Source organism: Otolemur garnettii, unplaced genomic scaffold (genome assembly GCF_000181295.1).
Source record: "Otolemur garnettii isolate 467f Iridium unplaced genomic scaffold, OtoGar3 scaffold00058, whole genome shotgun sequence".
In the NCBI taxonomy this organism is placed as follows: domain Eukaryota; kingdom Metazoa; phylum Chordata; class Mammalia; order Primates; family Galagidae; genus Otolemur; species Otolemur garnettii.
Genome location: NW_003852453.1, coordinates 1,404,525 through 1,419,479, shown reverse-complemented (window position 1 = coordinate 1,419,479; position 14,955 = coordinate 1,404,525). Strand labels below are relative to the sequence as shown.

The window sequence follows — 14,955 nt, the reverse complement described above, 5'->3', positions numbered from 1 at the left end:
ACGCCCGGCTATTTTTTTTTTTTTGGTTGCAGTCATCATTGTTGTTTGGCAGACCCCGCCACCTTAGGTGTATGTGGCTGGCGCCTTAGCCGCTTGAGCCACAGGCGCCAAGCCTAGTTTTCTATTTTTGTTATGTCCTTTCCTGGCTTTGGTGTGAAGGTGACACTGGTTTCATAGAATGAGTTAAGGGGAATTTCCTCCTTCTTGATATTATGGAATAGTTTCTGCAGGGTAGGCACCAATTCAAATTTGTAGGTCTGGAAAAATTTGGCCATGAATCCATCCACCAAAAATTTGGTCTGGGTTTTGTTTTTGTTTTTTACTGTTGGGAGATTTTTCTAGAACTGCGTCAATCATGCCACTGATTATTGGAGACCGTTCAGTATTTCTCTTTCTTCCTGATTCAGGTTTGGAGGTTGTATGTTTCCAGCAATTTATCCATTTCTTCTAGGCTTTCTAGTTTGTTTGCATAGAGGTTTCCATAGTATTCGTGGAAGATATTTTGTATTTCTGTGGTGTCAGTTGTTATGTCTCCCTTTTCATTTCTGATTGAGGTTATTTGAGTCCTTTCTCTTTTATTTCTGGTTAATCTGCCTAGAGGTCTATTGATTTTGTTTTCTTTTCAAAGAACCAACTTTTTGTTTCCTTTATCCTTTGTATTGTTTTTCTTTTTTTGGTTTTCACTTCACTTAGTTCTGCTCTAAGCTTTATTTCTTTTCTTCTGCTGGCTTGGGGTTTGGTTTGTTCTTCTTTTTCTTCCTAGAGATGTGATATTAGGTTGTTAATCTGGGATCTCTCTGTCTTTGTAATGTAGGCATTTAAGGTAATGGACTTCCCCCTTAGGGTTTCATTTACCATATCGCATAGATTTTAATAGCTTGTGTCCCCTTTGTCATTCTGTTTGAGAAATCTTTGGATTTCCATCTTAATTTCATTATTGACTGAGGAATCATTCAGCCGCAGGTTGTTTAATTTCCGTGACTTTGTATAGATTCAAATCTTTCTTTTGGAATTGATTTCTAGTTTTATGCTACTGTTGTCTAAGAAGATAGATGTATGATCATGATTTTTTTTTTTTTTTTTTTTTGCAGTTTTTGGCCGGGGCCAGCTTGGAACCCGCCACCTCCGGTATATGGGGCTGACACTCTACTCCTTTGAGCCACAGGCGCCGCCCTGATCATGATTTTTTTGAATTTGCTTAGACTTGTTTTGTGGCCAAATCTTAGAAAATGTCCCGTGTGCTGACAAGAATCATATTCAATAGTTGTTTTGGCAGAATGTTCTGCAAATGTCTTCTGGGTCCATTTGTTCTGGAATCCTGTTTAAGTTCAGTGTTTCTTTATTAATTTTCTGCTTTGATGATCTGTCCAGTTCTGTCAGTGGAGTGTTGGAGGCCCCAGCAATTAAGACGTTACTATTTACTTCTTTCTTTAGATCTAGAAGAATTTGTTTTATGAAGTGGGAGCTCGCATGTTAGGCGTATATATATCTAGAATCCTTATGCCTTTTCCCTCCTCCGCTCCCTTCATGCACCTCTCCTATCAGCCTTCACCTTCTCCTCCTTCCTCTCCCCGTCCTTCTGCCTTCCTGGACTTTTTCTCTTCCTAGACTTTTTCTCGCTCTTCCTCACCTATCACTTCTGGAGGATCTGGTCCAATTGTCTCTCCCTCTGCCTCCTTGCTTTGTTCAAAGATTCTGCTCAGATTTGGTTCGTTCCTCTCCTGCCCTCGCCCTGCCTCCTCCAGGAAGCCCCCTGTATGGCGTAAGCCTTTTTTTTGGCTCCCCTCCTCAGCACCCCTGCAGCTCCCACACTGCTGCAAGGTGGAGTTGCCAGGTGTATTCTTTTGGGTCATCTTCTCTTGCTATTTTTGACCTGCCAATTGGCCTGAGAGGGCTGGTATCTGGCCTTGAGAAGCTCTCAGTAGATACTGGTCCAACTTACTATACTAATTCACTAGGTATTTATTGAGGTAGCTGAGGATCTAAACATCCATAGATCTTATCTTTAAGAACTGGGGGAGGGGATTCAAATTCCTTGGGGCCTGGCAAGTAATAGATGAGTGTGGTGTGTCTGGGGGGTGATGTAAGGGAGTGGAGAGGGCTGGGTGGGGACTGGAGAACACTGTTCTGTCTCAGTGAGCCGCCACACTCAGCTCCACCTCCTTGTTGCTGGGGGGATGTGGGCCCAGTGTTGCCCGTTCTGCTAAGTTTCAAGAGAAACATGCAATTTCAATTTTTATATTTAAGATCTTCAGGGTTTTCTTTAAATGCTGGCAAGGGATTTAAAAGTAATTGTACACTGTGAGCGTGAAACAAAACATGCATGTGGGCTGGCTTTGATCCAGAGGCCCCACTGTGACCTCTGCTCTGGGCTGTAAGAAAGCTGCTCATGGACTGGGGCACCCCGTGGAGCAGAAACGCTCTCACAGCTCACAGTGACAAAAAATAGGCCACGGAGAGGATGGAGTCAAGGACCTACACTGCACTTCTCTGTACTTTTCCAGAGCAGACGAGGAAATTGAGGAAGTCTTTCTTACCCAACAGGGAAGTCTTCCTTGGGCATGGCTCTCTTCCGCTTGGTGGAGCCCGCAGCGGGACGGATCCTCATTGATGGCGTAGACATCTGCAGCATTGGCCTGGAGGACCTGCGGTCCAAGCTGTCAGTTATCCCTCAAGATCCGGTCCTGCTCTCAGGAACCATCAGGTGAGGGATAGGCCAGTGGCCAGCCTGGTGTGGAAGGACAGCCTGCTGCAGGAAGTCACACGACCAGGGTTGCGGTTCTGGGCTGCCTCTGGTTAGTGGTGGCCTCTACCCCAATTTGGGGGCCTCCAATCTCTCCCCGGTGTGCTGGGCCTCTCCTGCCTTCTTGGCCCACCTCACTGAGGTGTCGAGGCTGGTATACATCTGGGTCACTCACACTTTCTTGGCCCTGCTCACTGAGCTGTTGAGGTTGGTATGCATCTGGGCCTCTCCTGCCTTCTTGGGCCACCTCACCAGGGTGTTAAGCTGGCATGCACGAGAGCATTCAGTTAGCCACGATGCCCTCTGCAGAAATCAGGCATATCTTAGTTTCATCAGCACCAGCCGGGTGTGGTGGCACACGTCTGCAGTCCCAATCACTTAGGAGGCTAAGGCGAGAGGATCGCTTAAGCCCAGGTGTAGGCCTCGTGCCTGTGAGTAACCACTGATCTTCATGGGCAGCATAGCAAGACCCCATCTCTAAAAACAGAAATGAAGCCCAGGTGGGATTGGTTGGCTGTCAGGGCACCGTTAAGCATTGTGCTGTCACCGCCACTGATGTCGCTGGTTCTCGTCCTCCACCTGCTGGGCAAGGGCCCTGGGGGCGTTGTTGGAAATACTTCTCCAATGGGTTCACGTTCTGGTTGGTGGAGAAGTGAGAAAGGGAGAAAGATCCAGAACAAAATCCAATCTTTCGTCCTCTTTACCACTTGCTATTTCCTTAGAAGTCAACTCAGGGACCAAACTTTATTGAGATTAGTGTTCCCAACGATGCCCTCCCTGAGGAAGACAGGTGTGTTCAAAACAGGATGGATCCTCCAGGTCTCCCTGATATGAAGGGGGCAATCTTAGAGGCAAGAGGATAAACTGAGCCCCAGTGCTTCATTCATTCAGTCAACAATCATTCAGTCCTTTATCCTCCCACTTAACTTGCTTTTCTGACTTCTGCCAGGTTAGGACAGAACATTTTGATGAACCAACTCTTCCCCGGCTCCCTGCCCCCTACAAGAAACTCACAGTGCAGCTGGAGAGGGCAGTTTGTATGGGCATAAGGCCCAGTGAATTACAATGGAGGGAGGTAATTTCTAGATCAGAAATATGAGCCAAGTGCTGAGAGAGCCAGGAATGGGATGAGTAATTCAGCCTCAGTGAACCCAGAAAGACTTCACAGAGGGGAGGACATTTGAACAAAGTCTTGAAGGATAAATTGGAGCTTGTCTGGCAGAAGAAGAGGAGAAAATCATTGTAGGGAAGGCGAATAGCATATGCACAGACACAGGTTTTCAAAATGACTGCATTGTGTTAGGGAGTAACAAAGCATTTAGTGATAGATTCCTGTGTTGAGGCAGAACTTGGCCAAAGCTATTGTGTCTTGGTATAAAGAGCAGTAAAAGTATGAAATATTATCGAGCATTCATATGTGTCAGCCAGATGTCTTAATATACCACCTAGAAGGCACGACAACCCCCTGAGGGTGTGTTATTACCCTAATTTTATAGATGAAGAAACTGGATTCAGAGGGAAAGGTGATTTGGTTAAGGACACACAAGTAAATGGAAAGGATGAGATGTAACCTCAGGCCATCTGAACCGTAACCTGGGATACTCTCCCTTTTGCTGCATGAAGAAATACGGACTAGAATATAGGAGATCTGGGTTCTACACCCTGAAGGTTCTGTCTAACTTTGAATGTCTTTAATTCCAGCCTGGCTCTCATACTAACTTGTGATGTGATCTTGAACGAGCCATTTAAAACTGATAAGCCATGCTCCCATCGTCAATGAAAGGGGTATACACATCTCCTATCAAATAAGCCTGTCTGTAAAAATGCTTTGGAGAATGTCACACGTCATGCAAACAGGATATTCTGTTTGCTGTTTCTTTAATACAGAATGTGTGTGGCTGCCAGAACCAGGGAAAGCCAAGGCGGAGGTTAGCAGGTGTTATCAGGGCTGGGTGGCTGCATAACAGGGCTGTGTCTGTAGTGTTGCCCGTGTCAGAGGAAAGCATAAACCCTGCTGGGTGTGACGTCCACACAGACCCCAATCTATGCTCATTGCCTGGATGATTCCTTAGGATTCTTTTCATGGCAAAAAGACAGAAAAGTCATCAACTTATACTTGAGTCACTCTGTCCATCCTGGAGTGGAAGGCTCCCCACTTGGAACACATGGGCTTGAGCTCAGGGGAAGAGCTGGTCTCCAAATAAAACTTGGGGGCTGATGCCTACAGAAGGGAAGAGTGACAAGGAGGCACAAGAAATGACCCCTCATGGTGGTTCCATGAGTGTCCCTAAACTCCAAAGTCCAGTTCTAAGCATTCCAGGTGAGTCACCGAGCCGTGAGTGAGTGTCCAAAGATGAGCGTGGTCCCTGAGTCCTTCCCTCTCCCCCTGCGGTAGGTTCAATCTGGACCCCTTCGACTGTTACACCGATGAGCAGATCTGGGATGTCTTAGAGCGGACGTTTCTGGCCAAGATTGTAAGTAGATCAAGGCCGGATTCCTGGTCTGGGCCTGTGTCTTTGGGGCCTCCTCATGTGGTATTCTGGATGCTGCTGGTTTGGGTCACGGATTAAAAAATCTCAGAGATGAGCTGACATGGGATCCTTAAGCAAAGACTGTGGGCACTCAGATGCCAAAGCGGGGCAGGCAGTGCTCTCAGCTGAGGGTACAGCAGACAGGGCAGGCAGGGCCTCCTGCACCCAGTGGGTGGAAGGTGGGTGCACGGGGTGCCATCATCAGATAGTGATGAGTGCTGCTGGGCAGTAATGCGGCCAATAGGAACTTCAGTGGGAAACAGCTCCTTTCAGTAGGGTGGCCAGTCAAGGCCTCTTTAAGGACGTGACAGCTGAACTGTGACCAGGTACCGACTGAGAGGCAGTGGGGAAGACTTAGCTGACACAAAGGGCCTCAGGCGGGAGCAGTCCAGGCCCAGTCAGGAACAAGAGGACCCGATGCTGGAGTGTGGAGAGGGGGCGGGGGCTAGAAAATGTGGCCGGAGAGGTAAAAGGTGGCCCAGCTGGGTCTCACCCCATGGTGGTGACCTGTTGCCTCTTGTCCCCATCTCCTAGATCTCAAGGTTGCCCAGCAGGCTGCAGGCAGAAGTGCTGGAGAACGGTGAGAACTTCTCCGTGGGGCAGAGGCAGCTGCTGTGCATTGCTCGAGCCCTCCTCCGCAACTCCAAGGTGAGACTGCCCCTGCAGAGTGGCCAGGCAGCTTGGGGACCCACCTTAGGTCTTTCTCCCTCCAGGACCCCCAATAGTGAACACTGAGGTGTATGTCCTCTCTAACCAGAAAAAAATCACGCAGGGGCATCCCCATTTCACTGAGGGCCATTCCCGGTGCACCCGTGGTGCCGGTGAGGATGGCAGCTGGGGACTCTCGGCCTTGGTGCTCTGATACCCCGAGACCCTGCAACCAGGGAAATGGTGCCACTGGAACAAATCACGATGCCCTTTTCCAGAAAAAGGCACAAGGTTCGAGATTTGTTGACTTCAAAATCACCTCTACGTGTTGTTCTTAAAACTTGGTTGCAGGGTGTCCTTTTGATATTTATTAAAATTGGGAATCAGATGACCACTGATCCTGGGAAAACCGGCGTATTATTAAATGTTTGATGTAACTGTGTTTCTAGAAAGTTTTCACAGATTTTATCCATAACATTCAGCTATTTGAGTACCTTAGCTGGCAAGGGGCAAACCTGTTCTCTCACAAGTGATGCAACACTCACATGCCTAGATAGGCTACCTCTCTGCTCACTCAGGTGTACATACCTGCACTCAGGTGTACACACCTGCACACAGGTGTATACACCTGCACTCAGGTGTACACACCTGCACGCAGGTGTACATACCTGCACGCAGGTGTATACACCTGCACGCAGGTGTACATACCTGCACACAGGTGTACATACCTACCCACAGGTGCACATACTTGCACTCAGGTGGACTCACCTGCACTCAGGTGGACTCACAGGCACACACATCGTGGGCAATTAGTGATAACTGCAAACACTGCTGGTGCGGACAGTTAGAGCTGTGGCAAGAGAGCTCAGTGGGGCCTGAAATGGGGAGAATGTTTGGAGGAAATAGGACTTTGCCCCTGTTCTTAAAAGAAGAGAACAACAGAATTTGTGATACATACTGGGCATGCCAAAAAAAGTATACACATTTTAAGCGATGTTATCTATGTTACTTTGCAAAATTGAATTGAATTACAGTAGCAATGTGTAGTATGACATTTCCTTAAAAGATGGCATTAATCAGGTAGTGCCTGTGGCTCAGTGAGTAGGGCGCTGGCTCCATGTACCAAGGGTGGTAGGTTTGAACCCTGCCCCGGCCAAACTGCAACAAAAAATAGCCTGGCGTTGTGACGGGTGCCTGTAGTCCCAGCTACTCTGGAGGCTGAGGCAAGAGAATTGCCTAAGCCCAAGAGCTGGAGGTTGCTGTGAGCTGTGATGCCACAGCACTCTACTGAGGGGAACAAGGTGAAACTCTGTTTCTAAAAAAAAAAAAAAAAAAATAGAATTAATCAAATGAATGCTAGCATCACCGTGTGACAGGTGTGACTAGGACTTTTTTTCTCTTGACATGTCTGTATACATTTTTTTGGCACCCACTGCACATAGCCCTTTCCTAACTTCTTGGTTCCTTAATTCACTCACTTAGCTGTTTGGTCCAGAAATTGCTTCCTCTATATTGCTCCCCAAATTTGAGTCATCCCTTTATGACTTTTGTCATATCTGTGTACCAACCCCCCCCATGGTTTACTAACCATAGTCCTTCTTTAAAAACTGTTTCATCCGAAACTAAGAAACATTTATAAAACCATACTTTCTCTGCCAGTTCAGTGTTCTCATGCATATTTAAATGACATGGATTCAAAAATGTCAAACTAAAAGGAAGGTTTATCTGTGTCCTGGATGAATTGCCTCTGCACCTCTCCATACACACACACCCTTCTTTGGAGGCCACTGGTCTACGTTAATTTGGGCAAAGGGGAAGGCAATGAATAAAATGAGTGACCACTGGGCCATTTTCACTTTCAAGAACTTAGTTCTCTGGTCTCTAAGATATCGCTAGTTCTTGGCTGAGATGTAACATTCTTTTCATAATATAATGGAGAACTAAGGCCCAAAGTGGACTTGGAACTCAGCTCAGTTCTCCAGACAAGGAAAATGGAGGCTTGGAGAGGAAGGGACATGAGGAATTCGTGGTGGAACCAGGACAAGGCCAGGTCTCTTGGGCCCTAAGAGGCTGCCTTCACCCCTGTTTTGTGTCCACTAGATTGTCCTTATTGATGAAGCCACAGCCTCCATTGATATGGAGACGGATGCCCTGATCCAGTGCACAATCCGTGAGGCCTTTCAGGGCTGCACAGTGCTGGTCATCGCCCACCGAATCACCACCATCCTGAACTGTGACCGCATCCTGGTCATGGACAGCGGGAGGGTGAGAGCGGCGTCCCTGGGCTGGGGTTGGTGTTGGGGGATGGAAGGGATGGATGCCCAGCCACTGCCTTGGGAGGCCTCTGAATTCTCCACGACTAAGCTCAGCTGTGTCCTGGCCCCTCCTCTCCATTCTCCACCTTCCAGGTGTTGGAGTTTGATAGGCCCGAGGTCCTGCAGAAGCAGCCTGGGTCAGTTTTTGCAGCCCTCCTGGCCAGAGCCAGTTCTTCACTGAGCTAAGGAAAAGGGAGACTGCCCAGAGGCTGGCGGCCGAGCTCAGAGCGTCATCAAGGTGCAGCATTGAGGTCTGCAGTCTGTGACCGTCTCGTCTAGAGATGGCAACTTCCCCTGGAAGCAGGGCTGACATGTGGTGAGGGGTTCAGGGAGGGAAAAGGATAGTGTGGGAGAGAAACCTCCGATGGGCCATTTTGTGGCTCCAAAGCCTCAGAACCCCAGCACTGTTTGAGACCACGGGGGTGCAATGATCTCACGTCTCCTTCTAACTTATACTTTGAATAATTTAATGATCTTGTAAAAGCTTATTATAGTGTTCTCATCTGTGTTAGAAGTGTTACAGGTGATGTATCAATTTTATAAAAAATAAAACTAACAAAAAGTCACATGCTTTGTTCTGCGCTCTTCATTCTAGTGCTTGTTTGGTTGTAAGGAACACAAACACCTTCAAACGGACTTCTAAAAAACAGGACTTCATTGGCTCATGTAGTAGAAAGGTCCAGAAAAAGTCCTGGGTTGGGGGCCATTGTCGAGAGGACATGTGTCTTGGGTCTCCGTCTCTCTCAGCTCTGCTGTCCTGGATCTGCCTTCACTTTCCGGGTCTCGTGTGGCAATTACAGTTGCCGGCAGCTCCAGCTCATGTCCTGCCGGCTTGATGCTCCCAGGTCCTCTTTCCTCAGTGATTCTAGCAAAAGTTCCAGGGCTAAATCTCACTGGGCCAGTTTGTGCCTATCTCTGACCAGTCATGGGTTGGGCTGTTGGAATTCAGTGACTTGTGAGACCCAGGTCAATGCCCAAACTTGGGCCCGGGGATAGGCTTGGCTGCTCTGGATCAGACAGGCTGAGAAGAGAGAGGTTGTTTCTCCAAAATAAAACTGGGAAATGCTCTTAGGACATGAAGGAGGAATGGTTATGGCTGCTGTCCAGGCCCCAGGTAGTAGCTGCCTGCCATGTTTGTTTACTGATGGGACCCTAGGCAGGTGCACTGAAGAGTTACTTTATAACATGCCCAGGAGACAAGATTGTTGTGTTGGTTCTCTCTCTCATTCTTGTTCATCCCACCCCACATGGGATTACAGAAAGGTAGACTAGGAAAGGTAATCATTTGCAATTTACTTCTAGGGAGACCGAGACGTCACTGTTGGGGAAATACTTCCCAAGTAATTTCCTTGTGTTTTCAGATTATGGTGTCTGATTTTCCTAAAATGCCATAAGAAAAATCAATTCAGTAAACCATTTATCTTACTATTTCTTGCATTTGAGTAGGTGCTGGGGAGGGAATGATTCCCTGTCCTCATGGAATCTGGAGTATCCTGAGACTGAGTAAACAGAAAAACAAGAGACAGGTCAACAGGCCTCCCAAACAGCTGCAGGAGGCCCGCAGGGGGCGGATCCTGGAGGAAAACCGAGCAAACATTTACTCAGATGAGGGCGACTGAGGCAAGAAAGACTGTTCAAGGCAGAAGAACAGCAAACAAATCCCTGTGGGAACCAAGTATGGCAGGGCCGATGGGTCCGAGAGCAAACAGGAGAACGGTGCCCGCACCCTGGAGCTAGAGAAGTTTCTGTCCTGCCCCCCGATTCTCTAGCGGCACCTGCTTCTCCTTCCAGGGCGTTTCTCTCTCTTAAAACCCCCAATCCTTGCTGAAGAGCCTTTGGGAGCCCCACCTGCCGCGTCCCGCCGACTCTGCAGGATCGCGGTTGCTGATCTGCAGGCTGAAGGCGACTCTCCTCACCTGTCCACCCCTCCCAGCGCCGCCGTGGGGCGGAGCCGCTCGTGGTGGGCGGAGCCGCTCGTGGTGGGCGGGGCCTCGCAGTGGTGGGCGGGCTCCCCGGAACGCTGCCCAGCGTCCTTCTCGCTGCGCCAGCAGATGGCAGCCTCGTCCCAAAAACGCCCGACGGCCCGGCTGCGCCGGAGCTGGGACAAGGCGCTGACCTTCGGAGTCAAAGGATGGAGACCAGCCCACTTCTACTCAATCTGCGAGGCCACGTCCCATCTGCCCCTGTCCCCAGTGCTAGCAGCAAAATCTGGCTGAATCCAAGCTGCAAGAAAGCAAAAAAACCTTTTTTAATAGCATCAGTTTTTAGAACAATATTGACAATATTTTATTTCTTAGGCTGAGTGGTGAGTACGTGAGGGTTTTTGTTTGTTTTAAATGATCCTTTATACCTTTTCTGGTCTTAGAACTATTTCATAATAAAAACTAAAAATAATTGGTATTTGATACAACATAATACAAAAAAATTGTAATAAGGGAATTCAGGGCTTTGTTGTGCTTTTTAATACTTATTTAATGGGTCGCCATTATTTTGTTTTCAATTAGGTACCACTGGAGAGGGGGCCATGGTGGCTTTTGTGCCGGGGGCTCTAAAGGCCTCCACCTGTGCAAAAGCTGAGCCATGAGGTCCCCAGTGACAGCACTTGGCAGACCAAGGGAGGCAATGGCCCCGCTGACCTCTGTCCTGCCTTCTGTCTCTAGTTCTGGACTCTCCATTTTAAGAGAAACACTGCTTAAGTGGAGGGTCTTTAAAGAACAGCCACTGTGGTGGCCTGAACCCTGTGTGTGGGAGGGACCAGAGGAAGAGTGAAGGGTGTGGGCTTCAGTCCCAGAGGGCAGCCCAGCCTGGGTCACCAGAAGGCCCCTAGGGAGGACTGACAGCAGAGGAGGGGGCTCTCCACCGTGGGGAGCGTCTCTAACTCTGAGGGCTGGAGGGGTTCTGCAGATGCCTCTGTGGGGACCAGGACTCAGGAACCCACAGATTGCTGGGCTCCACCCTCCACCCTCCACCCTTGTACTTTCTAACCTGCAGATATGGGAGTGGGAGGTTGGAAATGACCTTTCTAACAAGTTCCCAGATGTTGCTGATGCTCCTGGTCCTGGGGCCATCTTTTGAGGACGCAGCAGTTAGCCACGGTCACTCTGTCCTACACTATCTGGACAGGAAGGGCCCAAACCCATTTTAATGTGCTCCCCACAGTAACATTCATCTCCAGGGCACTTTTTTCTTTTTTCCTCACTATTTATCATTGACCCCTTGAGTATTAAATGTTTTGGTTTTGTGCTCTTTGAGTTAAACTTTTTAAGCGTGCCCGTCACTGGCAGTGCACTGTGCCCATGAGGTGTGAATTTACCTTTCCTCTCCTGCAATCCCCCCCACCCCCGCTTTCCATTCAGTGTTACCAGCACATGTGCACAGGCTTATTGATTAGTTCCAATTTAATAGTGGGCACATGTGGTGTTTATTTTTCCATCCTTGTGATACTTCACTTAGAAAAATAGTCTCCAGTTCCATCCAGCTTGTCACTTTTTTCCTGTGACAACCTAGACCACATTTTATTAATTCACTCACTTATTGATGGGCACTTGGATTGATTCCACCTCTTTGTAACTGTGAGTCATGCTCCTCCTTAGGAAGCCCCTGTCCATTCCCACCACCCCCCCACCCCGCTTCCAGCTTCCTGTGAGTCCTCCCTGCCCTCACCTCCCGATTCTTGAACATGTTTGACATGGAGCAGTTTCCTTCCTACTTTTAATGCCTTTTCCCACCAGGCAAGTCATCAGGGTCTCCTAGTCGGGCCCAAGAGACTTATCAAAACAATTCTCCAAGCAAAAACGGTTTCTACCCTCTGAGACACCCTGGTGCCAGCTGTCGAGATAGTAGAATTTCACCTCATTATCCTAAATGTCCCTATTTTATCCCCTGTCTCATTTGGCTAATTCTGTGGAATCCAACTATGTCGGAACGAGAAGCAGCTTTACAGTTGTTAGTCAAGATGTTCTAAGCCTGTGGTCCACGGACCTGTGAATTTGGATGGGAGAAAACATTACATTTTATTTTTACTAAGTGAAATCATTTCCCTTGATTAAGAATGGGGCAAGAGATTACCCAGTATTAGCAATACCTATGACTCGGTCACCAACAGAGATCAGAGTAGACATTAGGCCGTCTGCTAGATCGTTTAGTTACCGCATCAGGATGGAAGTACATTCAACTTTTAAAATATATATTATGATAACCACATTTCTGCGTAATTGTTGTCTGTGTCTTTTGTGTATTAGGAATACTTTTTTTGGTTGTTTTAGAATACGCTAGGGTGCCATAGATGTCCATGGCACAAAAACAGTTTAAGAACCGTCATCTAATTCAGCTCTTTTATTTTATAGTGGGAACATGAGTCCCAGGCAAGGGAGAGTTCTTGCTCACAACTACACCACTGGCTTAGAACTGGAATGTGATATAGGAAGGGCAGAAAGTGAGAAGGCAGGACTGTAAAGTCTGGGGACAGAGGCCTCCCCCAAACGGGCAGCACAGGCTGCTCGCAGCAGAGTGTGGGAGGATGGGTAGGCTGGCCTTTCCCACAATTCTATTTCTGACACGCCCCTTATACCAGGCATGTCCAACCTGCAGCCTGAGGGCCACATCCAGATTTCATGAGGACTTTTTTTTCCTTCTCTGTGGTGTCACATATCAGGGAAAGTATGCACAGACCTTTTTTTGTTTGTTTTTGTTGCTAATCAGCTTTCTTTAGTCTTTGTGTATTTAATGTGTGGCCCAAGACTCTTAATTCTTTTAAGGCAGTATTTTTCAACTTTTTAAACTCACAGCACACTTGCACCTATAGTTAAACTTCTGCAGCACCCTTGAATTATGTTGATCACAAAAAAAGAGTAAAAAAGGAGGCCTGGCACGGGTCAGGCACTCTGGGAGGGTGAGATGGGAAGAATCTTTGAGCTCAGGAGTTTGAGACCAGCCTGAGCAAGAGCAAGACCCTGTCTCTACTAAAAGTAGAAAAACTAGCCAGGCATAGGGGTGGGTGCCTGATGTCCCAGCTGCTTGGGAGGTTGAGGCAAGAGGGTCTCTTAAGCCCAAGAGATTGAGGTTGCTGTGAGCTACGATGATGCCATGGCACTCTACCCAGGCTGACAGAGTCAAATTCTGTCTCAGCAAACACTCAAAAAAGAAAAGGGAAGAAAGAGGGAAAAAAAGAATATATTTACTGTGCTTTGAACTTCTTTCAAAATTAATGAGTGATCTTTAAAAATTTGTGTGGCAAACCTAAGGTCCTCTCACAGCATGCTGGTTGAAAGTCATGTTCTAATGTGTGACAGAGAAAAAAAACAGGTTGGACATCCCCGTCTTACGCAGCTCTTACCACACACTGTAGCAACTCTGAATAGTATCAGTGCAAAACTGTCTCATTGGAGCAAAGAGGAGTTGGATTTCTTGGCTTAGTAACTGTGTTCCTTGCCAAGTCCTTGGGGGCCAAACACTCTGTGGTTTGTGCTGGACCCTAGAGGGAAACTGCTGTTCCAACATAAGGGTTTCAGTCCCCCTTGGTGGCGTTCCCTGAAGGGCTTCCTGCTGCCTTGGCTCCACATGTAAATGCCCTTCAGCGTTCTGGGGTGTGCCTGTTGCTGACTTAGAGCTGACACAGTACCCCCACGTCCGTCACGTCACATACACACAGGCCATGAGACTGTGTACACTTGCTAGGGATGGTCGAGCTTTTTGCTCTGAGCTCCTTGACAATTAATGAAAGAAGAAAACAGCTGCATTACAAGATCGTCATGAACCAATCATTTAAAGAAAAAAAAATGTGGTTGTTCACAATTAGCATGGTTTTCCTGATGCTGAGAATGAATAGAGAGTAATCCTTCACATGTCTGAGGCCAGTTTTAATTAATTCCCAGGCTCGGCTTGGTGCTTGGGGCCAAGGGACTTGCTTGAGTCTTCAAGCTGGGTGGAGCTCAGGCCAGAACCCACGTTTTTTGCCTCTGAAATCCGTTTTTATTGGAGGGCTTGTCCTCTGCTTGTCCCAGGTGTGCATTTCTGCTTGGCTGGAAGTCTGGTTCAATTCCAAATGACGCTCCAAAGTCATTTGACATCAGCTTTGCTTGGTTCCCCACCTGTATCTCTCTCCTTAGTTCATCAAACTAACAAACAGAACGAACAACCCAACCCTTTCTCTCAGCAGACACTCTGGCGTACTTTCCAACAGGCAGATTCAAACAGCAACCCAGAAAGTGGACTTCTATTTCTCATGACATCCTAATAATTCTTGAATCATTCTTCACAAGCAACAGTTACCACTTACTGTTTAATCTGTTTAAGGCAGACTATTTCACTTAGATTATCTAATTTAATCCTCAATTAATATATAATACCTTGAAGTTAGGGTTCTCATTTGGAGAAATTGAAATTTAGAGACTGTGAGGTCAGATCTGATTCCAGAGCAAATAATGTAATCTTAGCTGGTACAGGCTACTGAGACCATGGAACTCCTTACACTGATTTCTGAGTGTTTCCTGGGATCTTTGGCCTGGGTATCTCTATCTTTGCCTTTGTGCCTTTCTCTCTCTCTCTCTTTTATTTTTGTACAGACAGAGTCTCACTTTATCACCCTCAGTAGCATACCTTGGCATCACACAGCTCACAGGAACCTTCAACTCCTGGGCTTTGGCAATTCTCTTGCCTCAGCCTCCTGAGTAGCTGGGACTACAGGTGCCTGCCACAATGCCTGGCTATTTTTTTGTTG

The 14,955-nt window shown here is 47.6% G+C and overlaps 1 protein-coding gene across 1 annotated transcript in view; it reads left to right on the top strand.

The window, feature by feature from the left end:
• ABCC11 (ATP binding cassette subfamily C member 11) overlaps window positions 1-8,770 on the top strand; it is a 70,367-nt gene extending 61,597 nt beyond the window's left edge. Inside the window, exons 26-30 of the mRNA XM_003792596.3 lie at window positions 2,545-2,704; window positions 5,139-5,217; window positions 5,809-5,922; window positions 8,023-8,187; window positions 8,331-8,770. Of these exons, the coding sequence (XP_003792644.1) occupies window positions 2,545-2,704; window positions 5,139-5,217; window positions 5,809-5,922; window positions 8,023-8,187; window positions 8,331-8,423 (611 nt within the window). The 3' untranslated portion in view covers window positions 8,424-8,770. The remainder of the gene's footprint in view (window positions 1-2,544; window positions 2,705-5,138; window positions 5,218-5,808; window positions 5,923-8,022; window positions 8,188-8,330) is intronic.
• Window positions 8,771-14,955: the final 6,185 nt, after the last annotated feature.